Source organism: Balaenoptera physalus (genome assembly GCF_965194825.1).
Source record: "Balaenoptera physalus genome assembly, chromosome: 7".
NCBI lineage: Eukaryota > Metazoa > Chordata > Mammalia > Artiodactyla > Balaenopteridae > Balaenoptera > Balaenoptera physalus.
Genome location: NC_138886.1, coordinates 113849530 through 113873739, shown reverse-complemented (window position 1 = coordinate 113873739; position 24210 = coordinate 113849530). Strand labels below are relative to the sequence as shown.

Here is a 24210-nt window from a genome sequence, read left to right as displayed (position 1 = left end):
TTGGATGATCTGTCCATTGGTGTAAGTGAGGTGTTAAAGTCCCCCACTATGATTGTGTTACTGTCAATTTCCTCTTTTATAGCTGTTAGCAGTTGCCTTATGTATTGAGGTGCTCCTATGTTGGGTGCATATATATTTATAATTGTTATATCTTCTTCTTGGATTGATCCCTGGATCATTATGTAATGTCCTTCCTTGTCTCTTGTAACATTCTTTATTTTAAAGTCTATTTTATCTGATATGAGTATAGCTACTCCAGCTTTCTTTTGATTTCCATTTGCATGGAATATCTTTTTCCATCCCCTCACTTTCAGTCTGTATGTGTCCCTAGGTCTAAAGTGGGTCTCTTGTAGACAGCATATATATGGGTCTTGTTTTTGTATCCATTCAGCCAGTCTATGTCTTTTGGTTGGGGCATTTAATCCATTCACGTTTAAGGTAATTATCGATATGTATGTTCCTATGACCATTTTCTTAATTGTTTTGGGTTTGTTTTTGTAGGTCCTTTTCTTCTCTTGTGTTTCCCACTTAGAGAAGTTCCTTTAGCATTTGTTGTAGAGCTGGTTTGGTGGTGCTGAATTCTCTTAGCTTTTGCTTGTCTGTAAAGCTTTTGATTTCTCCATCAAATCTAAATGAGATCCTTGCCGGGTAGAGTAATCTTGGTTGTAGGTTCTTCCCTTTCATCACTTTAAGTATATCATGCCACTCCCTTCTGGCTTGCAGAGTTTCTGCTGAGAAATCAGCTGTTAACCTTATGGGAGTTCCCTTGTATGTTATTTGTCGTTTTTCCCTTGCTGCTTTCAATAATTTTTCTTTGTGTTTAATTTTTGCCACTTTGATTACTATGTGTCTCGGCATGTTTCTCCTTGGGTTTATTCTGTATGGGACTCTCTGCGCTTCCTGGACTTGGGTGGCTATTTCCTTTCCCATGTTAGGGAAGTTTTCTACTATAATCTCTTCAAATATTTTCTCTGGTCCTTTCTCTCTCTCTTCTCCTTCTGGGACCCCTATAATGCGAATGTTGTTGCGTTTAATGTTGTCCCAGAGGTCTCTTAGGCTGTCTTCATTTCTTTTCATTCTTTTTTCTTTAGTCTCTTCCGCAGCAGTGAATTCCACCATTCTGTCTTCCAGGTCACTTATCCGTTCTTCTGCCTCAGTTATTCTGCTATTGATTCCTTCTGGTGTATTTTTCATTTCAGTTATTGTATTGTTCATCTCTGTTTGTGTGTTCTTTAATTCTTCTAGGTCTTTGTTAAACATTTCTTGCATCTTCTCGATCTTTGCCTCCATTCTTATTCCGAGGTCCTGGATCATCTTCACTATTGTTATTCTGAATTATTTTTCTGGAAGGTTGCCTATCTCCACTTCATTTAGTTGTTTTTCTGGGGTTTTTTCTTGTTCCTTCATCTGGTACATAGCCCTCTGCCTTTTCATCTTGTCTATCTTTCTGTAACTGTGGTTTTTGGTCCACAGGCTGCAGGATCGTAGTTTTTCTCACTTATTCTATCTTTAGGTCAAAGTTCTTTTCAAGTAGCATCAATCATGGAAGGAGGAAGGCTTACATGTTGACCAGGATTTTAAACAGAAGAATTAAAAGGAAAAGACTGAAAGAGCATGTATTTGTACTGCATCTAATTATAAATGAGAACCAGATTTTCTTCTTTTTTGTATTTAGAAAGTTTTACCAAATACTAAATTAGACATGGGGATTTTTTTTCTTGATTCTCTTATTGACCTCAGCAGAGATACTTGTCAAGTCACTAAAGCATACAGCACTACCTTTGTGTATGAAAAGATAATCACTGCAACTTACTTCTGTACTTCTGATAACGATGTTTAAATTTTTGAATAACCACTTTGAAATAGATTTGTAATTATCATACCTTTTTGAATGAAATAAAGGCATCATTTTTAGTTCTGATGTTGTTTGTTGAACTTTGCTTTTAATTACATTTGCCAGTATGTATTTGTGTATTACTCATTGAACTACAGATAGTTCTACTGAGTTATTCTGTTTGGAGGTCATTTTCATTGTTAATTCTCATGTGTAGGATCCTAAGCTGCCTGTATTGAAATAGAAATGTATGATTTTCCAAGAACTTCAACTATTTCCTAGGTGGAGCGAAGTCACCAGGAAAGTGGAATTCTGGGTTCAAATCTTGGAACAGAATGAGAATGGTGAATACTGCCCTGTAGAGGTAATTCCTGCAAAGGACGTGCCAACAGGTGGAATCTTTCAACTCCGGCAGGTAATGAAATTTTTAATGTTAACATTGAATTCTTTGGTGCCGTAAAGGTTAATATTGGATTCCTTTTAGCAGAAACATCAGGGATAATGAAATCTAGATTGGCCAAGACCATTTATTATATTAAAGTTTTCTCTCACTTCATGTGTGTTTTCTTTCATTTTCAAAAATAAAGCTGTTTATAGTATTTAAAACCAGCTTCTCAGTGGAGGATTACTGGGCTGAATGTCAATATTATGACATAGTATGAGTGTGTTTCGTGTTTGGTAATTGCAATCACTGTTGCTTTTGTTGTGGTCATCCATTTACAATGCTTGGTGTCAGTTTATCTCTTGTAAAAATAAAATACAGTGTGTGTGTGTGTGTGTGTGTGTGTGTGTGTAAAAAAAACAAAAACAAAAACAAACCCAGCTTCTGTGAAGTTTAAGTAAGAAAAAGATAAGCTTTGGGGACTCCCCTGGTGGCACAGTGGGTAAGACTTGCGCTCCCAGTGCACAGGGGTTCCAGGTTTGATCCCTGGTCAGGGGAACTAGATCCCACATGCATGCCGCAGCTGAGAGTTCGCGTGCCGCAACTAAGGAGCCAGCAAGCTGCAACTAAGGAACCCACGTGCTGCAACTAAGGAGCCCACCTGCTGCAACTAAGACCCAGCGTGACCAAATAAATAAATATTTTTTTTAAAAAAAGAAAAAGATAAGCTTTAAAGTGACTTAGAATTGAATTGTAGGAAATAAAACAAACGTATCAAGCAGCATTAGAACATTTATAAAGACAAGGAGAGGCCATGTGACATGGCAGAGAGAACAAGCACTTCAGAGTCTAACATTCTGGGGATTGGTTCTGGCTGTCCCATGGCCTAGCTGTATATCCGTGAGCAAGTTCAGTCATCTCCCGGAACCTTTCCTCAGGTGTAAAGTGGAGGGGGTGATAACATCAACTTTGTAGGGTTATTGTGAGGATTAGAAATACTGTATATGGAGCCCAGTGCTTGATACATGGGGGATGAGAAGTGTTTTTCCCTCTGATGCCCACCAGTTCTCTGCTTCTCTGCAGACACCAGCTGGGTGTCCTGTAATTCAATTCAGTTTGGACCCTAACTACCCGGAGCGACCATCACACTCCACAGGTTTAAGGGCCCGAACTTACCCAGGACTGCCCTCACTTCAGATGCCCGCTGCAAGTATCAGGGCCCCAGGCCACCCACATTTCTGTCCGACTTGGCTACAGTTGAGTGTTCCCGCAACTCTCAGGTTTCATAGTTTGCTGGAATGACTCACAAAACTCAGGAAAGCCCTTTACTTACTGTTACCAGTTTATTGTAAAAGATACAACTCGGGAACAGCCAAATGGAAGAGCTGCATGGGGTAAGGTGTGGAGGAAGGGTGAGGAGCTTCCGTGTCCTCTCCGGGTGCGCCACCTTCCCAGCACCGGATGTGTTCACCAGCCAGGAAGCTCTAACCCCATCGTTAGGAGGTTTTTACGGATGTTCCATTTCGTAGGCGTGGTGGATGACAGCATTGGCCTTTGGTGATCAACCCCATCTCCAGCCCCTTTTTTCTCTCTCCCTGAGGTTTTGGGGTAGGGCTGAAAGTTCCAACCTTCTGTTCAAGGCTTGGTCTTCCTGGCGACCAGCCCCAATCCTGAAGCCACCTAGGGATCTGCCTAGAGTCACCAAATGAAAAGTCACATCGTTAAAAGATGCACCTATCACCTTTATCATTAAGGAAATTCCAAGAGTTTTAGGAGCTCTGTGCCAGGAACTGAGGACAAAGACCAAATATCTTTTCTATCTTACTTAACATAGGACACGTTAAATAAATGCAGCTAGGTAGATGTGAATACCTGCCAGAAACCAATACAGCAAAGACACGTGTGGGACTTGTCACTTAACCCCAGACAGATGTCATCTGTAGTATCTGTGCTGCAAATTAAAGATGAGAGAGAGTATCTTAATGGAATTTATATGTAAGACTTAGAAATACTCTTGTTTGCTATTCTTTACATGAAGTCAACATTTAGTAGAATATTATTGCCTGTGATAGTTTCCATACTTTAAAACAATAGTAAAATATTAGAATGGCTCAAGAAAATGAATGTTGAAATCATTCAAAGCAAAATATGAGAAAAGGTTAAAGGAAAAAGAAAGTTTGCTTAAATAAGTTTCTGAATGTCTTAGGAGGAGGAAAATGATAAGCACTTGTTCTCTGACCCTAGCAAATGAATTTTAGCAAATCCATTCATGTATAGACAAGGCACTAAAAGCAAAAGGAAATTAGTTTAAATTATAGTGTGAGATACATACGTAAAATAGGATTCATATGGGTGTGAAGAACATCTTTTCCTGAACATCTGTTAAAACTATATATATCCTCTTTGGATGCCTTAGAAATTCTTCATCTCCCGGAAAGCAAGACCAGATAATTTTCTGTGGTTTAGTATAAATTGAATATTTAAGTGTTTTTCACACTTCTGGCAACCTTTACTAAAAGTGTTCAAAGATATCTTGGGTATATCAGGAAAGGCTTGTTTGAAGGATGTGCGTCTTGACCTGGGTGGTGAAAGAATCATGTTGGAAGGGTTCTTCATATATAAATGTCAGGAATAAAGATAGAGGGTGGAATTAGGTAAGTTTGGGTAGAAAGTATCAGTAACATGTAGGAAGAGCTAGAAAGAGTAACAGAAGAGGTTATAGAGGATTGGGGCAGCTAGTTCATGGAGGGCCTTGGATGGTAGGCTTATTAGAATTCAGTACATTTCAAAATTGGAACCTATTGTTCTCCAACAGGAAAGTAGCAGAGGAGAACTGATTAGATTAACTGCATGCATTTGCTAGTTTTGTAGTTAAAAAATGGTCAAATATTGGCAGTTACAAGAAGTTCAGTCTAATAGTTTATGTATTCATAAAGCTATTCAAAGCTTTTCTGTGAAACATTAAGCCATTCCTGGATCTTTTCCCTCCATTTTTCTCTCTCCTTATCCTGTATTCTCCCCCAAAGTATAGGTACTTCACCCTTAACACTTGGGCACACATTCAGAATAGGTCACTTCCTGTCTCAGGCAAAGTAAAAACCAAAGGTAGCTAATTGAAATGACTAAACTATTTCAGACAATTAAAATGTTTTCTGAGTTACTCTTTGCACAAAATATCTGATGCATAGTCCTTGGAAAATATTAAATCAAAGACATCTGCAACCCATCTCTTTAAATCTAGCTTGATAGGATCAATCATTGCCTAAGCTGATTTTCCTGATGATACAAAGCTCTTGGGAATTAAAATCCAATGGAAGAGGGGAAGGGTAACTGACTTGAAATTACATGTTCAGATTCTGTTTTTCAAATTCTATTTTACATTCCTAAAATGTATAAACCAACTTTGAAGTCAGTGATTGGGGATACTGGGAATTTTCTTTTAAAAATTACTTCATTGTAAATATTCAAAGTCACATAGTGTTTATTGTGAAAACATGCTTAAAGAAGGAACAGTTTCTCTCTGATCAATTCTTCATTTTGCAGCTCGGCTTAAAATTATTTTATTTTGGGATGAGAGCAGTGAATTCAGGATAGTGTAATCATTCTTATTATTCTGATTGCTTATTTTTTAAAGTGGATCATACTATATATACTGGCTTTGGTAATCTGCTTTTGTAAAAGAAGTCTAGTTAACATCTGTCACTGTACTCCTTTAACTTATATATCATGTATGTTTTTCTATAGCAATATTTTAATGACCATGTAAATATTTCATTAATATACTATAGTTTAAGCAGTTATCAATATTATACATTTAATTTGCTTCTAATTTTTTGTTATTCTTAACATTGCTGTAAGATTCTTTATGTACATATATGATTATTTACTTAAAACAGGTTCCTAGAAAGTTGAATTGCTGGGTCAAGGGATACTTATTTTTTAAGGCAAATTGCCCTGCAGAAAGCTTTACCGATTTATATTCCCACCAACAGTGTATGTAATTGCCTTTTTTGTAAACTTTGGACAATATTGTAAATTGCCTTTTTAAAAGATAATTGCTAGCTTAGTAAGTGAAAATAAAGGTGTTTCATGCTTATTTTAATTTGCTTATTAGTAAGTGGAACATTTTATATTGTCTAGCCTTTTGCATTTCCTTTGTTAGATTGTTTTCTTTTAAAGTTTTTTTTTGGTTGGAAAAAATATCTAAGCCATATATTTGTTTCTGATTAGTTTTTGAATTTGTAATTTACTACTAAACATGTAAGATATGGTGAGATAACATCTCTAAAGATAAATGCTTTTCTCAACATCAGCCTGTAGGGGTCTCTCTAAACCAAATTTTTGGGAATGAAACCGATTTTGAGAAACTCTTAAAATTGTCTGTGATACAGGGGCAGTCCCGGCGAGTCCAAGTGGAAGTGAAGTCTGTGCAGGAATCTGGGACTTTACCGCTGATGGAAGAATGTATATTGTCTGTTGGCATTGGATGTGTAAAAGTCAGGGCGCCGAGATGGCCCAAGACTCATGAAACCATCCACGTAAGTCTCTGTCGACAGACCCAGCCAGACAAGAGAGTCTTTTGCAACCTGTCAGGAAACTGCCTTCCACAAACAATTCTTTCAGTATTTTATTTCCTTGGATATCTTTTTTTCTTTGCTTTTCTTTCTTTTTTTTTTTTTTTTTTTAACTGTATTGCATTTGCGTGGAACCACTGCACCAGCTTGTTGGTTTTCCCTGGTACACGGCAAGCTGAGGGTTAACACGTCTCAGCCTCCAGGAGCTCCTCAGTGCCTGCCAGTGATTACCGCCCTCCCCACCCCTCTGCAGAAACCCCCTGCTGGCTCATAAAGACTATTTGCCAGCAGGTGTTTGATTTCCCCTGGGGAGTGGGACTATAAACCCAGCAGGGAGAGTATTGTACTAGCTCCCCGAAAAGGTCAAATGAGTGTTCTTCACTTTCCTATGAGAAGCTCAAGGTTGCACTCCAACTCCCTGAAAACTGTAAAACCGAGAGTGAGGGTGAGCGTGGGAGGGAGATGAAAAAGCGTATTCGTTAAATTAGAAAATACAAAGTGTGGGAAAAGATTCAAACTTGTTTAGCGTAGTCTGAGTCTTGGATAAATGATTGTTTCGGCTCTGCATAATGTATTTTTTCTCTTAGGAGGAAGAGGAGGACATGGACAGTTACCAGGTAATGAAGCAAGGGTTATCCTCGTCAGATAAGCTTGATTAAAGTACTTAATTACACATTCCTGCGCCTCACCATACCGTTACTTAGTAACTACACAGTTAGTTTTGATTCAAATATTGCTTTGTCTCAAGTTAAAACAGAGAAGGGAACAATCATTTGTGACTGTTATCCTTTTCCAAACCTGGAGCTGCCCATCCAGCGCCCTGCAGATCCATTCTTCAGGGCCTCTTCCTTGCACTTTTTCTCTCCTTTTTCCCTGGAAGAGCTGTCGCAGACTTGGCTTCAGTCAAGCCAGGCCCCTTAGGTATTTTCCATACTTTAAGCCAGGTCTCCTTTCCCTACTTCCTGGAGTCATACAGGTTTTGTTTTGTTTTTTGTCCCCCTCCCCCTCTTTCCCTAATCTCCTGCAAGATTGTGTTTACGTCTGATAAATTGTATTTTGTGAGTCTGGTTAGTCATCGTTTAGCACCGTCAGAGCTCTTCGGATCCTGATTATGTCAGCCAGCGCAGTCACCCTCCTGGTTTGGCTTCATTCTAATTGGATAAAAATGTCTGCTTTCCTATAAGTCGCTGATAAAAGTATTGAGGGTTAAATACAGAGTCCTGTGGCGCAACCGTAGGGACTTCTTTCAAGCTGACGTTATTCCATTAATCACTATTCTTTGGATGTGATATTTCAGTCTTCTATAATTTCTTCCAAGTAGATCCATTGCACATTTCTCCTTCTTGTCCACAAGAATGTCATGAGCTATTTGGTTAAGTGCCTTAGTGAAATCCAGATACTCCCAATATGCTCAGCATTCCACTGATCTACCCAGTCACGTAACTTTATTACAGAAGGAAATGAGGTAAGATGGGCGCGCAGTCAGGTGTTGGCCGGTAGAGTTGTTAGTCTGTTGGTAACGTCCCGCCCGCCACCCCCCCAAAAAACCCCACAGAAACTAGGGAGAGAAGCACTTACATGATTTGTAGATACTGGTGAAACATGTTGAAGGCTGTAGTTAAGAAATTTGAAGAGTTCTTCTGATGGTTCTAAGGGATATAAATTTGAGGATTATCGAGTAGTATTTGTGATTTTTATCCAGCAAAGAGACCTTGTAGAAGATCTTAGCTGCACGAGTGCTTGGAGTTCTACCCTTTGAGCCAATAGACATAAAACTGGTTCTGGATTATCAGAGTGCCCTTTCAGAAATGGTGTTACTCTAGGACAGTAATGCTTTAATTTCTGAAAGTTTCTATTCTGAATAATGGTTGGAGTCAACTAGTAGTGGTAATAAAAACGCTAGGGTATAATACTTTACATTTCTGAAGCATATTAGAGTAAGGTAAGGTAGAGTATCGGTTTCAGATATATTGTCTTGACATTATATTTACTATAATCCCCTTGTTTGCTTCTAGGATCGGGATTTAGAGAGACTACGTAGAAAATGGCTAAATGCATTAACAAAGCGTCAGGAGTACTTAGATCAACAACTGCAAAAGCTTGTCAGTAAACATGGTATGAAAAGCAACTTCTAATATCGCCCCCCCCCCACAAATCAGTGTGTTACTGATTCCCATTTGCAGTTACATGAAATAAAAGTAGACAAACACATCAGTAGTGGGAATGGCGAGAACATAGGAATGACGCTTATTTGTGTCACATCCTTTCAAAAGGACAGTTATCCAGTTGTAAGGATGTCTTTGCATAGGTCTCCCTTCCCCCCCAACAAAGAGGAAATAGAGTATGTGCAGTAAACATTGTCCCTCAGAAATAACTAAAGGAAGATGCTAACATGTCTTGATTTCTGGTCCAGAGGCACTTGAGCCCTCTGCCTCTCCAAGAGATCATTCCTGTGCTGTTCCACCGTAGGCCTTCCATGAGCTGAAGACGGCCTCTCTGTGAGAGCACACCAGCCTCGCTAGCTTATAGTTAGTTTTTTATCGTGAGCTTTTTATCACGAATTAGGGAAGTAATAAGTTGCTAGTGAACCCCCCTCAACCAATAGGTGGAATATAGGAACATCCTGTGGATAATGTAGGACAAAGCGTAAACAGCAGGCAAGAAGCGGGACACCTGTATTTGATCCTCATTCCTGATGTTGTAGATAAAACAGAGGACGATGCCGACCGGGAAGCTCAACTCCTCGAGATGAGGCTGACTCTGACTGAGGAGAGGAACGCGGTCATGGTCCCCTCGGCCGGCAGTGGGATTCCAGGGGCCCCGGCAGAATGGTATGGGCGCTGCCCTGCGTCTTCTGAAGTTCTCTGTGCTCACGGAGCCGCCCGCTTTCTCTCTGAGTGTTGCCTCTGCTTTGATTAATGGGTGACTTACCGTAGCGTGTGGGAAAAAAGGTGTTTTAATTAGAGGAGGTGTTAAATTATTTTCATGAGTTGGAATAACTGTGGCCTAAAACTGTTTTATTAAGTGATACTGTTTTTGGCCCAAGTAATTAAGATTTCTGAGAATCTAAATCAATACTTAGTACCATTCCACTTAGCATTTAAAAAAACAGTTAATATGTTAATTACTTGGGTCATTCCCTTAAAAGACTATTCAGTCATAATAAAATCGCGTCACCAGGTGTTTTTGATTTTGGTACTAGCTTAAACTGAACTGTCAGCAAATGTTCTCTGCCACTTTATAGAAATTAAAAATAGTAAATTAAGCCACATGGGGCCCTTAGGTATATAACTTTATAAGAAAGCACGTTTAAACAAGGGAGCTTCAACTTCAGTGATGAACAGGCATATGTGTTTTCTAAGACTAAGTTCTGATATCAGAGCATATGATTATTATACATGGAAGCACCAGAGAAAAGAAGCAGCAGTGACAGTTAAGTCTTTGTGGCATCTCTGATGTGAAATTATGGCTAACCCAGTACCCAGAATTATCATTGGTTGACCTGTAATTGCTCTGAATGTGTGAAGGCTGAGTCGTGAAGCACATGCCGCTGAGAAAGGCTGCTTTATTTGAGGTGCTGTTGTTCGTTATGTTCTAGGACGCCGGTTCCTGGGATGGAAACACACATTCCTGTTATATTCCTTGACTTAAATGGTAAGTTAAGAGGTGCCTTCCGAAGGCAGCTCTGACAAATTAGTGTCCAAGTAACACTTACATTCTAACAAAGTATGCAGTTAGGCAATTCTGTAAGCCTAAGGTTTGGGTCTGTTTTACGTGTGACAGAGGACTCTAATCCTTGACAAAGAATGAATTTCCTGTAAGGATAGTATTTTTTTTTAACAGTGATAGGTATGTCTCATCATGATGTGGTCTCACATTTCATTCTACAGCCCATACTGCTCTGTGTGCTTTGTTCTCCCATCAATTTAGGATGGTGGTAATGTCTTCCACACTTAAGATATTTTCTTCTTTAATTCTCAGGAGGACTCCTCTCCAGAAAGGACTAACAACTAGTGATGCTTATGTAGCACGTTTCTTTTATCTGGTGTCTTCTTAGCATTACCTAATGAATTTCTCACTTTATCTGTGAGTTCTTGTACCATTCATCCCTGCATTGCCTATTTTTTTTTTTAAATGTCATTTTTTTCCCCCTCATGTAAAATATTTTGGATGTGGCTACATTTTACATATATTCTGTCTGAGGAGGGAAATAAAAATGAAAAGGTAGATTAAAGAGCTAAAAATAAGTTTGAAAGTCAGCATTTAAATTCCAAAGACATCTGCAGAAGAACTGTGTATTAAAATGAACCATCCTAAATAGACAAGCTTGGATGTCCTCAGTGGTTTTCTTCTGCCCTGAGAGTGCGTTACAGCATCTCAGGTATTTAGCATCCTGTGCTGCTTGGCTTACTTGGACCTGTGGGAGTTTTTCATATACACACGGAGTCAGAGAAGAACACTTAGCCACTTGCACCGTACGTCCACCCGTCGGGGTTTTAATGTATTGCCACAGCACTCCATCCTGCCTTGTTCTCTTGAGCCTTGGAGACTGAGGGCGACTCTGTCTTGTTCTTACCTGAGGTTCCTAGATAGGTGAGGGGTGTGTGTGTGTAGGAGGGTTAGAAAGTGGAAGAGAATAAGCTTCAAGAAGACCTATTAGTATGGATATTCCAAGTCAGGAACAGCGCCCTGTTCAGCCTATGCTCGTTCTTGGTCCACACAAGCCCATGTACTGGAAGCAATACTTTCGACGTTTACTTGCAAGCTTAAGATGCATAGGGAGTTGGGAGTGCCAGGCTTGGAAATGAATAACCAAAGGGCCACAGGGCAGCCCTTCAGTTTCTTAACTGTCAGATGATTGGAATCACTCTCACTCTCATTTCTTCAGTGCACTAAAAGACAGGGAATTGGGGTTCTAATCCTATCATTAACATTTATGGGCTGACCTGGAGTAACCTCTTGGGTTTCTTGGCTTCGGTTGCCTTCCATGTAAAATAAGGCACGGAGGTAGGAGATAGGATTTAGGCAATTTCTGGAGGCGTTTTCCATCTCTAAGATCTGTGAACTGTTTAATGGTCGTCATCTGTGTGATGTAAGATTTCAGAGCCAAAAAGCAAATGAAATTTGAGGCAGGAGAATTCTGCTACTAAGCACATTGAAATTTAGCTGGTAGGGGTTATGCTTTAAAATGATCTCCATATTTAATGGAACTTCTCTGCTTTTAGCTGATGATTTCAGCTCTCAGGATAATCTTGATGACCCAGAAGCTGGTGGATGGGATGCTACCCTGACTGGAGAAGAAGAGGACGAGTTCTTTGAACTGCAGATTGTCAAACAGCATGATGGAGAGGTAAATAAAGGATAACTCGGGAAGACTGGATGAAAAGTAGTTTCTTTAACCTTTCCACGAGCCTTTGAAAACAGTCAACAAGGTAATCATTTCAGTGCTTACGTTTCTCAAGAAATATAAATGAAAACCTTTCAGTATGATTTCCAGAAAGAAGGGAACCACTTCCAGAAGGAGTAGACCAATCAGATCACATCCATTCACTGTTTTACTTCTTTTCCTGGTAAAGGATCTTAGTTAGTAATTCATAGTTCAGGTCAGCAGTGGTCTACTCTCTGGGGAAATGCTCCTGAAGTACATAGAGGTAAAATGGCACAGTGTTTGGGATTGACTTCGAAATGCTTTAGTAAAGACTTCTTAATAAGGGGGAAAAAGAATAGATGAAACCACATGATAATATTTGAATCTGAGTGATGGGTATACACTGGGGGCTTATTTTCTAATTTGGAGCATGTTGGAAAAATTATAAAACATTATTAAGGAAGGAAAGCCGACGTGATACTTTGAAGGACACATCATCACATAGTGAGTGGTATTCTGAAGATGCGAAACTTGAACTGCGGTGCATTCTGTAAAACAGTGGACCTGCACCCTTCTTTAATAAGTCAGTGCCATGAGTGACAAAGAAAGCCTGGGGAACCAGCCTAGATGAAAGTAGACTAAAAGAACAGGACAGCTGAATGCAGTTTGTGATCCTGGGTCAGAACAGTTGAAACATTTGAATGTGGACTCTGTATTATATAGTAGTATTGTATTGATGTTAAATTCCTGAAAATGGTAATTGTCCTATGGTTAAGTTACAGGATGTCCTTGCTCTTAGAAGATACTTGCTGAAGTACTTAGGGATGCAGAGTTACCTGTCCATAACTTACTCTAAAGTGGTTCAGTAAAAAAAAAAACCAAAAAACAACAGCAATACTGTGTGTGTTTGTGTGAGAGAGAGGGAAAAGGGCAAAATGTTAACAGGTGGTGAATCTACCTGAAAGAAATACAGGAGTTCATTGTACTAAATTTGCAACTTTTATGTTTGAGTATTTTTCAAAATAAATAAATTTTAGCTGCTGGCCAGGAACAGCCCGCTCTGTACTCCCCCTAGTAGGTGCCTGAGGCCACATCCTGGGATTCCCATGGTCTCCCAGGGCAGTTCCCTTAGCAGAACTGCACTCATTGACTGGCCTGTTCCACTTCAGCCCAAGCCAAGACGTTTCCTTGTGGGGGTTTGTGCGTTAGGAGGAGGGGGTGACTCTTCTGTCTTCTCTGCAGGCGAGAGCGGAAGCCTCCTGGGACTCCGCAGTGCACAGCTGCCCTCAGCTGAGTAAAGGCACACCTGCGGATGAGCGAGTGTTTCTCATCGTGCGGGTGACGGTCCAGCTCAGCCATCCGGCCGACATGCAGTTGGTATTACGCAAGCGCATTTGTGTCAGTGTTCACGGCCGGCAGGTGAGTCGTTGATCCTAGTCGAAGAAGTGACTTTGGGTCAGACGCGAGGGCGGGGCTGTGGAAGGATTGCTCTGGCCTCCTGTCCCCCCAGGCTCTGTGAAGCTCTGAGCTTTTCTCTTTCAGGTGACTATTGCTGTCCTATAACCGTGCTTGCTTCAGTCCTGGAACCCGTCAGCCTGACTTCCTCCTAGACGACCCTGAATTGTTACCCTGAATCTTTGTTACTGCGGAGTCACAGCTCGCAGCCCTTCCTCTGGGTGCCACAGGGCCCTGTCAAGGCGAAGTTCGCTGTTTTTGTCTCTGACTTTTCATCTGGGTCTTACAAGATGAGAGCGTTCACCGCACATGAGCAGTGGTTTGTGCTGCTCACCCTTCGCTTTCCGTGCCTTTCTTTTCTTTCAGTCCTCTCTGCCGGCTCATTGATTGTGCATGTGGAGAGAGTACTCTGTCAAGCTTTGGGGTAAAAAGATGAATAAGAAATCATCTGCATCCTTAAAGAGCCAGTGTCCACTGGCCTATGAGTGTGTAAGCAGACGACTCTCTTCTGTGGTAGTGCAGCTCAGAGGGTGAGAGCGCAGTCAGGGAAGGCTTCAAAGAGGAGGGGGCACGTGAGCTGCTCCGTTGCAGGCAGGGGTGGTTGGCAGGCAGAGGGGTCGCTGGCTGTTTCCCCAAGAGGAGGAAATATCCGTGCAGAGGTGGTGACGAAGGAAAGGGCGTGGCAGCTTGGGGACCATGAGAAGCAGAGTGTGACGGGGTGTGCCGCAGAGGCCACGGCTGTGGCCATAAACACAGTTGCAGCTAGATTATGAAGGACCTTGTGCCGTATGAACCGGTTTAGTAGAGAACTTCTAGATAAGACTATAAAGGATTTCTGCTGTTGGTTCTGCAATGATACGATTTGGGAGTTTGGTTCTAGGGATTCTTCTCAATACACTGGCTAAAACCAAGACAGATGAAAATAAATCTTTTCATTTAGAAGAGTACAGTCACGGTTGACAGAGTCCTGGATGTAATCTCCACCCCTAAAAATTAATCTTTAGTTCTAAATGTCACACTGATATCAATCTTTGAATGAAGACCGGCAGTGATGCTGTTAAAATTGCAGCTCTTTAGCTTGGCGATCCAGCATCAGTACATACAGGTCATGGGGTAGCTGTAGATGTATATGCCGTGTCTCCCATTCACTCTTTGCTTGGTCTCCCTTTTCTCGGAAGTCTTTTTTTTTTTCTTTTTAATAAATTTATGTATTTTATTTATTTATTTTTGGCTGCATTGGGTCTTCGTTGCTGCATGCAGGCTTTCTCTAGTTGCAGTGAGTGGGGGCTACTCTTGGTTGCCGTGCGTGGGCTTCTCATTGCGGTGGCTTCTCTTGTTGCGGAGCGTGGGCTCTAGGCTCACGGGCTTCAGTAGTTGTGGCACATGGGCTCAGTAGTTGTGGCTTGCGGGCTCTAGAGTGCAGGCTCAGTAGTTGTGGCACACGGGCTTCTTTGCTCCGCAGCATGTGGGATCTTCCCGGACCAGGGCTCGAATCATGTCCCCTGCATTGGTAAGCGGATTCCTAACCATTGTACCACCTTGTAAGGCTGGAGTCAAGAGTGAAGGGATGAAATAAATGCATTCTAAGAGGCTCTTGCATTCTAAGAGGCTAAAATCTTTTAAAAAGTTAACTAAAGATCACTGAATTATTATTAAGTTTGTGAAAGTATGTACTTCTGAGACCAAACAGCTTTTTTCCTATTCTGTTTGGGGGTTTTTACCTATTTCCTACTTGGCTTTTGCATGAGGGAAAAAGGTTCAGTGTCAGTTTAATATTCTGTCTTCCTCTTCTCTTTATTCACCAATTATATTCTGCCCTCATCCCTGCTCTCTTCAACCTCTACAGGATGTTCAGTCTTAGCAGCGTCTTCAAATGAGTCATCTGTGCATTAATTCAACAGTTCAATTCTTAACCGTGCAAAGAGCGCAGTCAGCATAAACAATGACCATGCACTCTTAAACCATTCTTCATAACGATCCTGCTTTGGTCAAGAATTAATGCCTGAACTTGTCAATATTCATAGTGCAAGATGTCCATCGTGCTGGAAAGAAAAAAAAAAAAAAAAAAAGGATAAGGGTCACCAGCCCTTCTTTACATCTTCGTTAGAAGGTCATTTTATCTTGTAGAAGTCAACAGTCTTATTTCTGTAGCCTTTAAGCAGAGTTGAACCAGCTGCCTAGTGTGGTTCCAGAGTTTAGGGTTTGTACTTTTCGTATATTCGGTATGGGACCTGTCACGTGGCAGGCATCATATAAATTGGTTTGGGGCACTAAGACAAAGTTGAGGAACTTACATGTAGTGATTTGGATTCTGACTTACATTGGAAGTATGTTCTTTTCCTTTTTGGTTAGAGTGAACGTGGTGTCGTTTATGCTGTCTCTTTGTTAATGAAAACTCAGTTTTTGAGGTGGGAAACTATATCTTCTATTTTGTTTTTCTCTAGGGTTTTGCTCAGAGTCTCCTAAAAAAGATGTCACATCGAAGTTCTATTCCAGGCTGTGGAGTGACCTTTGAAATTGTCTCCAATATTCCAGAGGTGAAAGATCATATGAAATTTGAATTTACTAAAAATAAACATGTAGAAAGAGCTAACTCCCTGAAAAGTCACCTACCCAAGAAATGTGTGTTAAATGAAAATGTATATTTAGGAAAATGCTATAGATTTGTAGAGGAATTTCCTAATCTTAACTTGATTCAGAGTAAAATGTACTTGTGTGGCTTTAAAGGTTTTGGTTTTAGTATTTTGTTAAAGAAGAATCTTTTGAAAAGCAAATCAACACCTTTTTACCCACAGAAGAGGGTATAACCCTTGAAGGAAGGCAACACAGCATAACATAGAGTTTCAGGGTTTCATTTTGGAATGAAACAGAAATCTTGTTTCTGTCACCTCTTAGTGACGTGAACTTGGGTAAGTTACTTTGAGCCTAAATTTTTTCATTTATCAAATTGGGTTAGTGATACCTTCTGTACAGGGTTGTTTCTAAGGATTAAATGAGACAATATACACAAATTGTTGTGTACATGCTAAACAATAAATTGTAATTTCTATTATTATTATAGTTACTGTTATTATTTCTCTTTCTGAGCTAATTCAGATATGCACAGGAATCAAACAGAGCTGAAAATACCCCTGACAGGAGCTTGCTAGAGGATGTAGTTTATATATGCTTCCTAGTACTTAATTCCTGATTTAGACAGATTTATTCACTTGGTTATTGGCATAGCTAGTAACGAGGCCTTCCTTACAGGAGTAGGAGAAGTGAGGGGTCTAAGAAAAGGACCCGACGAAAAAGACAATAGTGGTTCCTTCTGCCACATTGACTACCCAGAATCGGGGAGTGAGTGGGGAGGTCCAGGCTGTGCTGCCCTTGGGGGGTGGAAAATGGGAGTGGGACCCTGGGGCGAGCACTCCCTCCTAAGCACACCATCCATGGTGCCTTCATTCTCTTGATTCAAGGGCTCAGTGCTTGTTGATTGATTCTGTTGATTATTTGAACAATAGATGGACAATATATATTTTAAGACAGATCAGGTTTTGGAAGAGTGAAAAGATTGCACAGTACTTAGGCTTTGTTTTAGAGTTCTTATATCACAGAACACTTTTCCTCTCAAATAATGTCAAGTAGTGACTCATTCTTTCCTGGACCTTCAAAGTATTAGGCTTACGTAGCACATATTAACTGTTTATTTAATTTGGAGCCTGCTGACCATTTAAAAATTGAGCCCCTTTTCGAGTTAGACAAGCTGCAAAATCTTGGATCTGGAATATATTACTCTTTGTATACTTATATGTGGGGCTAGAGATTTACTGTTTATTCTCTGTATCTGAGTGTTTTCTCTTTTTTCAGTTGTTTCAGATCTTAACTCTATAAAACGGTTTGAATGCAGTTGAGAAACAGTGACACTTGCAGTGAACTATCTTCAGTTTTTCCTTTTCTCCCATCATCTTTCTTCTCTTCTCTCCTCATTTGTAGTTTTTTTTTTTAAATTTTATTTTTGACTGTGTTGGGTCTTCATTGCTGAGCGTGGGCTTTCTCTAGTTGCGGTGAGCAGGGGCTACTCTCCGTTGCGGTGCACAGGCTTCTCATTGCGGTGGCTTCTCTGTTGTGGAGCATGGGCTCTTGGTGCGCGGGCTTCAGTAGTTGTGGCACGTGGGCTCAGTAGTTGTGGCTTGCGGGCTCTAGAGTGCAGGCTCAGTAGTTGTGGCGCACGGGCTTAGATGCTCCGCGGCATGTGGGATCTTCCTGGACCAGGGCTCGAACCTGTGTCCCCTGCATTGGCAGGCGGATTCTTAACTACTGCGCCACCAGGGAAGGTCCCCCATTTGTAGTTTTCTTATCTTCTTTAACAGTGCTTTTATTCTTCAGGTGATACGGTTTTTCAAAGGGCGGAAATGTGGGGAAATCAGCAGAAAGATAAACATATAGCCTCACATGATGGGGCTACCTGTTAATGATTAGCTAAACGTCTAAGTTGGGAAGTGATAGGGTCACATTGTCAAATCCTGATGATGAAGAAAAAGGAGAAGTGAGATTTAAAGCTTATAGTGTAAGGACTGCACTAGTTTATTTTTTATTTCAAAATAAAATAAAAAGCTTCTTAAAAGCTAGAATTCATCATGAAAAAGCCTGGAAAAGTTCTGTGTTCCATATTACAGAAGCTTTGAGGGCTTGGTAGCAAAAAGAAGTGGTCATAGACCAGAGAGCTACAAGAGATGGTTTCGCCTTTCTTCCTTTTTTTTTTTTTTTTTTTTTTAAAGCTACTAGAATGCTTTCATTGCTAATGGGAGTGTAAAATGATACAACCACTGGCAGTTGATCATAAAGTTTAATAGACACCTGCGCTGTGACCCAGTAATTCTACTTCTAGGTCCTTACCCAAGAGAAATGAAAGCATATATCCATAAAGATCTGCACAGGAATATTCAAAGCAGCTTAATTCAAAATAACCTAAAACTGGAAACAACCCAAACATCCATCAACAGACGAATGGATAAATAAATTGTGGCATATCCATACTGTGGAATATTACTCAGCCATACAAAGAAATGAACTATGTGAACGAATCTCTAAATCACTATGCTAAGTGAAAAGCCAGGTGCCAAAGGGTGTCATTCCATTTATGTGAACTTCTAAAACAGGTGAACTAATCTGTGGTGAAAGAAACGATCTTGCCTTGGGGGAAGGGTAGGGGTCGAACTTTCTGAGGAAATGGAAATGTTTTATTTCTTGATAAGAGATGGAAATGTTTTATATCTTGTGTGGATAACATGGATATATAATATATACATTTCTTTAAAACTCAGGTATCCTCTTTCTTAGAAAATCAGGATAATGTCTGTTCCCTTCAGATACCATGAAGTATTCCATGTCCAGTGGTAAAAAGCATACTCTATCAGGAGTCAGGAGACCTAATTCTAGTCTCGCTTATTTTGCTAATTATGCGACCTTCCTCTTTCCTCATTTGTAAAATGAGGACGATTCCTGGGCCCAAACGAATTACTGTAGGAGACAAAAGTTTTGTGAACTTAAGCTGTCTTCTGAATTTTTCCATATTTTCTCCGTTGTAAGGCTTATGTAAATTTTTTTAAAATAAATTTATTTATTTTATTGATTTATTTTGGGCTGCATTGGGTCTTCATTGCTGCACGCGGGCTTTCTCTAGTTGTGGCGAGCAGGGGCTACTCTTGATTGCAGTGTGCGGGCTTCTTGTTGCGGTGGCTTGCTTCTCTTGTTGTGGAGCATGGGTTCTAGGCGCACGGGCTTCAGTAGTTATGGCACGTGGGCTCAGTAGTTGTGGCTCGCGGGCTCTAGAGTGCAGACTCAGTAGTTGTGGTGCACGGGCTTAGTTGCTCTGCGGCATGTGGGATCTTCCCGGACCAGGGCTCGAACCCGTGTCCCCTGCGTTGGCAGGCAGGTTCTTAACCACTGCACCACAAGGGAAGCCCATAAGGCTTATGTAAATTTTAAAAAATATTTTTGAAGTCAGAATGTGTCTCATAATTGATGATATCTTAAAGTTAATTGGCAGAGTTTTTTTCCCTCCTTAGTGGTATATAAGATGCCTTTTCTTAAAGTCGATGGCATCTTAAGATGCAGTGGCATGCGGATATATATTTTGTAGTCTTTGACGTTACTATAACAAACTCACCAGTAAGAAAAGTATCTGATTTTTCCTGAGAAGAGTACTTTGTTATGAGCCACATGAGCTTGAGATACCTGACTGAATTAACAAAGTCCCTCCCTGACTTGCAAACGTCCCATGTATATGCCTGGACCAGTTGTGTCCAGGGAGCTGGGCGAGTGAGAATTTGCTTGGTTACTTCTCTTCTTGGTCAGCTTCCAGCCTTTGGCCTCTGCCACTGCAGAGTTAGGGATTGAGACCACACTTGGAATATGTAGTCTGTAGGAGGCTGCTTAGCAGAAGGGTTGGAGCCCAGCGCTTCTTTCCACTCTTAGCCTCCATACCTGTGTCTGTCTCCTGCGGGGGTTGTTTGGATCCCACATGTATCCAGCGGTTACCCCAGCTCCTCAGTCCTCCCTCTGGCCCCCCAAGATATGTTCAGGAAGTACTGTTGTGGTTAGATTTCCAGCTAGCCCACCAAATCCTTTCTAACCAGGCATGTCTTTGTTTGCAATGGAAATGTAGGAGAGAACAGTTTTGTTGAAAATGTGCTGTGTTTCAGCTGCTCTGTGTTTAACCAGCCTTTCAAGTGAACCTAACCACCATTTATACCATGATTTCTGTGGGAAAATGCATTTTGAGTTCCAAAAGCTGACTTTAAAATGGAATTTGGAATACATCCCATTTGTTCGTTCAGTACTCTTGTGTGTATTTGTATAGATCAGGAAGCTTTTGTAACATTTTCTTCTGCAAGGTACTTAATTTTAATACACAATTTTCCATTCTCCAGGATGCCCAGGGAGTAGAGGAACGAGAAGCATTAGCAAGAATGGCAGCTAATGTTGAAAACACGGCTTCTGCTGACTCGGAGGCGTATATTGAGAAATACCTCAGGAGCGTGCTGGCAGTGGAGAACCTTCTCACGTTAGATCGTCTTCGCCAGGTCAGCCGACAGAGCTGGTGGCCGTGGTGCCAGCCCAGCCTGACTCTGGGTTTGACTTTCCACAAGTCACAGTATTGTTACATCTAAACTTTTGAAGCCTCTAAGTGGAGCATATTAATTTAGATTAAACTTGCTGGGTAAGTCTTTGAAGATACAGAAACTACTGGAAAGTTACTTTTTCCAAGACCCTAAATGGTATCTGGTTGCCTGGAAGTAGTGAAAGAGAATATGTAACTCTTGGTGGCTAAGGAAGTAGTTTAGAAATTCCTTGAGACTGGGTCATAATGTCGCAGAAGGTAGAGTGCTGTGCCCTGCTTTGCCTCCACAGCCTCGGAGTGGATCTCTAGAAGGGAAAACAGAAGTGCCAGCCGTAAACCTAAGCCTCAGAGAAACCCTGAACTCCATTTTATGTGGCAGTGTTGAGATTTTGTTTTTTTTAACCAAAAATACTAATGAAAAATAAAAGTGAATGGTCTGCTTTTAATAATCGTTCTCTTGGGACTGACTTCTGGCCAGCTTCAAGGGGGCGGTCAGTAGATAGAGAAAAGAATGATCCAGGTACCCTGTCAGCTGTGTCATTAACTTTGAGTATTCCACAGTGATGGTAATTGAGTCATTCCGTCGTGTGAAGTAACAGCCGTCGTTTAAAGAACTAGGAATGTGTCCATAGCTCAGAGTCTGTTTTAAGATACTGTTACTTTGGAAGTGTGTCTCTCATGTGTATTTTTCGTCTGTATTTTCTCTGATTGACAGGAAGTTGCAGTGAAGGAACAGTTGACGGGAAAAGGGAAGCTGAATAGGAGGAGTATTAGCTCTCCAAATGTGAACAGAGTGAGTACATGGGACCCCATTCTGTGCTCTGCTTTCGCTCCTCCTCTTTCCTTGGATAACTCCTTCCCATCCTTTGAATCTCATCTCGGATATCATTTCCTTCTGTGAACTGATTTAAGTGTCCCCATTCTCTACCCTGAAGCATTGGTGCACCCCTCTGTCACTGCCCTTCCTAATTTTACAGGGAAGGTACCGATGTGAGTCCCACTGTAATGTTTCTCATTTATCTTCATGTCGCCAGTGCCTGGCACAGTGACTCTGTTAGGTGAGTGTTTGTTGTACTAAAGCAAAACTAGCCGAGTGCCTAGGGAAACTGTTTGAATTTTCTAGGCCAAACTGAATTACTTATAAATTGAGGAGAAGTCTGGACTAGGTTTATAAACTGTGATTTATCTCTGCTTTCCTTACTTTTGATAAAGATATGAATATGAGAGATAGTACACCTTTGTCTGAACTTGATACCCGGAAAAACCATGGTACAAGCATTGAAATAAAGAGCAACTGACCCTTAGCCTTGATGTTGGAGAGGTCCCAGTGAGAGGCAGGACGGGTCTCAGGCTGGAGGGCACGTGTGGCCCTGCGAGACTGAGTGACGTCACTGATGATCTCAGACGGAAAGATTGGGAACATTCTCAGGCAGTAAAAAATACCACTTTAACTCAGCGTAAACATATTCTCACTCCTTCAGAAAATGATCTACTAAAATGCACTGGTATGTGCAGAGATTTGGTATTTAGAATCCTATGGTTTAAAATAAATAGTCTGCGTGTATACATTTGCTACAATACCCAGAGAAAAGAGTCGTCCGATTAGGACAGGGTAAGGTAACCAGTAACCTGGTATCCTTTAAATAGAAGGGGATAAACAAATGAAGTGTCTCTTACTCGGACCCAGCCAGCTGTTGCCTCAGTGTACGCTGGATATCTGATGTTATACAAACCTCCCATCTTAAAAATGTTAATCAATTCGATTTTTTAAAAAAAACTGCACCTGACAGTGTCCCAGAGGCCACTAGTCTAGTTTGTAACTTTGGTCTTGACAGCCTCTCTGATACCATCCAACTTCAACATTCTGTTGATTCGGTTTTCAAAGCCTTGTATTTCCAGGGCCATAGATCTATGTACTTTTGCACATGAGGGACTAACCCCCTCTTTATTTCCTTTTAGCTCTCTGGCAGCCGACAGGATCTTATTCCGTCCTACAGTCTAGGTAGCAACAAGGTGAGTGTTTGTAGCTATTTTCTATCAGTCTTAAACCCGTTTCCCATTCCAGCTTTCCTCTTCTCAAATATCACACGCTAGTTTTGCATGCCAAATTTTCTCCCAGTTTTCTATACTGTGTGAAATTTATTGGAGAGCGTTGAGTTCATTTCTTGTTATCTGCCAGTTAAAATAATGTTACCGAGACCTTATTATTACTCTACTTTCTAAGGGTTAAAAAAACAATTCAGTTGCTTAAGTTCTTCTGTTGAAAATATTCTTCCTGTTTGTGTCAGAAAAGGAACTTCATGTCAGATTTTGAATAGTAAAATATTGATGAAATGATTGAAAATATATGAGGAGTAAGATTATGTCTGAAAGTTAATATTATTTGTTAGAAGAAAGAAAAATAAGCGAACAGCAGTTTTGTTAGCTGGAATGTATTTACTTGCCTGTTAATATAGCTTTCCCCAATATAACAGAGTTTTAAGCATAGACAATTCATTATCATGTGCTTAAAGGGCTCACACTTGAAATTGTAACGGGATGTCACGTGACACAGTTTCGTGCCTGCCGTTCTTTGAGGGACCTCGTTAGATGTTGGTGCTGCCAGCTGCGGGCAGTGTGCTCTGTGTCGATATCTTCACCCTTGAGGAGGCCAGAAGTGTCATATGAAATGGTCTGACATGAGGCCGTTGTGTCAGAGTAAAAGAAGATACAGGTACAGATAAAAGAAGATTGGCTGTTTAATCATTATCAAAGCTGAGTGGTATCCATTACACTATTCTTATACTATTCTTTCTATTCTTGTTAAATATTCTACAATCTGTCTTTGTATAGGTTTGAAATTTTCCTTATAAGAACTTCAGAAAAAGACAATGACGTTGATGAACGATTAGACTCATTTTTAAGATCTAGGCTACTAGGAGTTTACCTGAAGTAATACATAAATATGTATGTATGTGTATATATCCTATTATTTCAGGCAAACTACCAGTAATCTAAATCTTAAAAATATATATCTCAGTGTTTATAGGCAAATAAATTGCTCTCCAGCTCATCAATTCACTGACCACCTACCACGCATCTGAAAGTGTGCTGAGGTTTAGTACTCCTTGATACGGGTCCACTGACAGGTGTGATGAGCTCTCGATAATCATAGCATAGTTGTGATTAGCTAAACAAAGCAGAGTTTTTGGAAAATTGTGTCATTATTAATTATAAATAACTCAAGTATTTTAAGGATAATATAAGAAAAAACGATGACTTTCTGTGTTTTTTTTGAAATCCATCTAACCCAAATCCTCTATCATAAATTCCTTGAAAAAAGTAGCCAAAATTTCTTCAGCTTTTCTCTCTCACCCTAGTTTCCTTATGTTTAAATGAAGAAAATAATAGAAAACAGTAGTATCTGCTTGAAAAAGAATTATTGTTTCATCTACACCAAATAAACAGAATAAAGGAACACAGATGCTGTAATAGAAGTATGCCTAGGTAGAG

At 40.5% G+C, this 24210-nt stretch overlaps 1 protein-coding gene across 4 annotated transcripts in view; it reads left to right on the top strand.

Moving 5' to 3' along the window:
* KIF13B (kinesin family member 13B) overlaps nucleotides 1–24210 on the top strand; it is a 193261-nt gene that overhangs the window by 123485 nt on the left and 45566 nt on the right. For all 4 annotated transcript variants that reach the window (XM_082468815.1, XM_082468814.1, XM_082468813.1 and 1 more), the window contains 12 exons: nucleotides 2117–2249; nucleotides 6608–6754; nucleotides 7378–7407; nucleotides 8806–8905; nucleotides 9495–9621; nucleotides 10389–10444; nucleotides 12016–12140; nucleotides 13401–13577; nucleotides 16058–16150; nucleotides 20528–20680; nucleotides 21434–21511; nucleotides 22678–22731. In XM_082468815.1, the coding sequence (XP_082324941.1) occupies nucleotides 2117–2249; nucleotides 6608–6754; nucleotides 7378–7407; nucleotides 8806–8905; nucleotides 9495–9621; nucleotides 10389–10444; nucleotides 12016–12140; nucleotides 13401–13577; nucleotides 16058–16150; nucleotides 20528–20680; nucleotides 21434–21511; nucleotides 22678–22731 (1273 nt within the window). The remainder of the gene's footprint in view (nucleotides 1–2116; nucleotides 2250–6607; nucleotides 6755–7377; nucleotides 7408–8805; nucleotides 8906–9494; nucleotides 9622–10388; nucleotides 10445–12015; nucleotides 12141–13400; nucleotides 13578–16057; nucleotides 16151–20527; nucleotides 20681–21433; nucleotides 21512–22677; nucleotides 22732–24210) is intronic.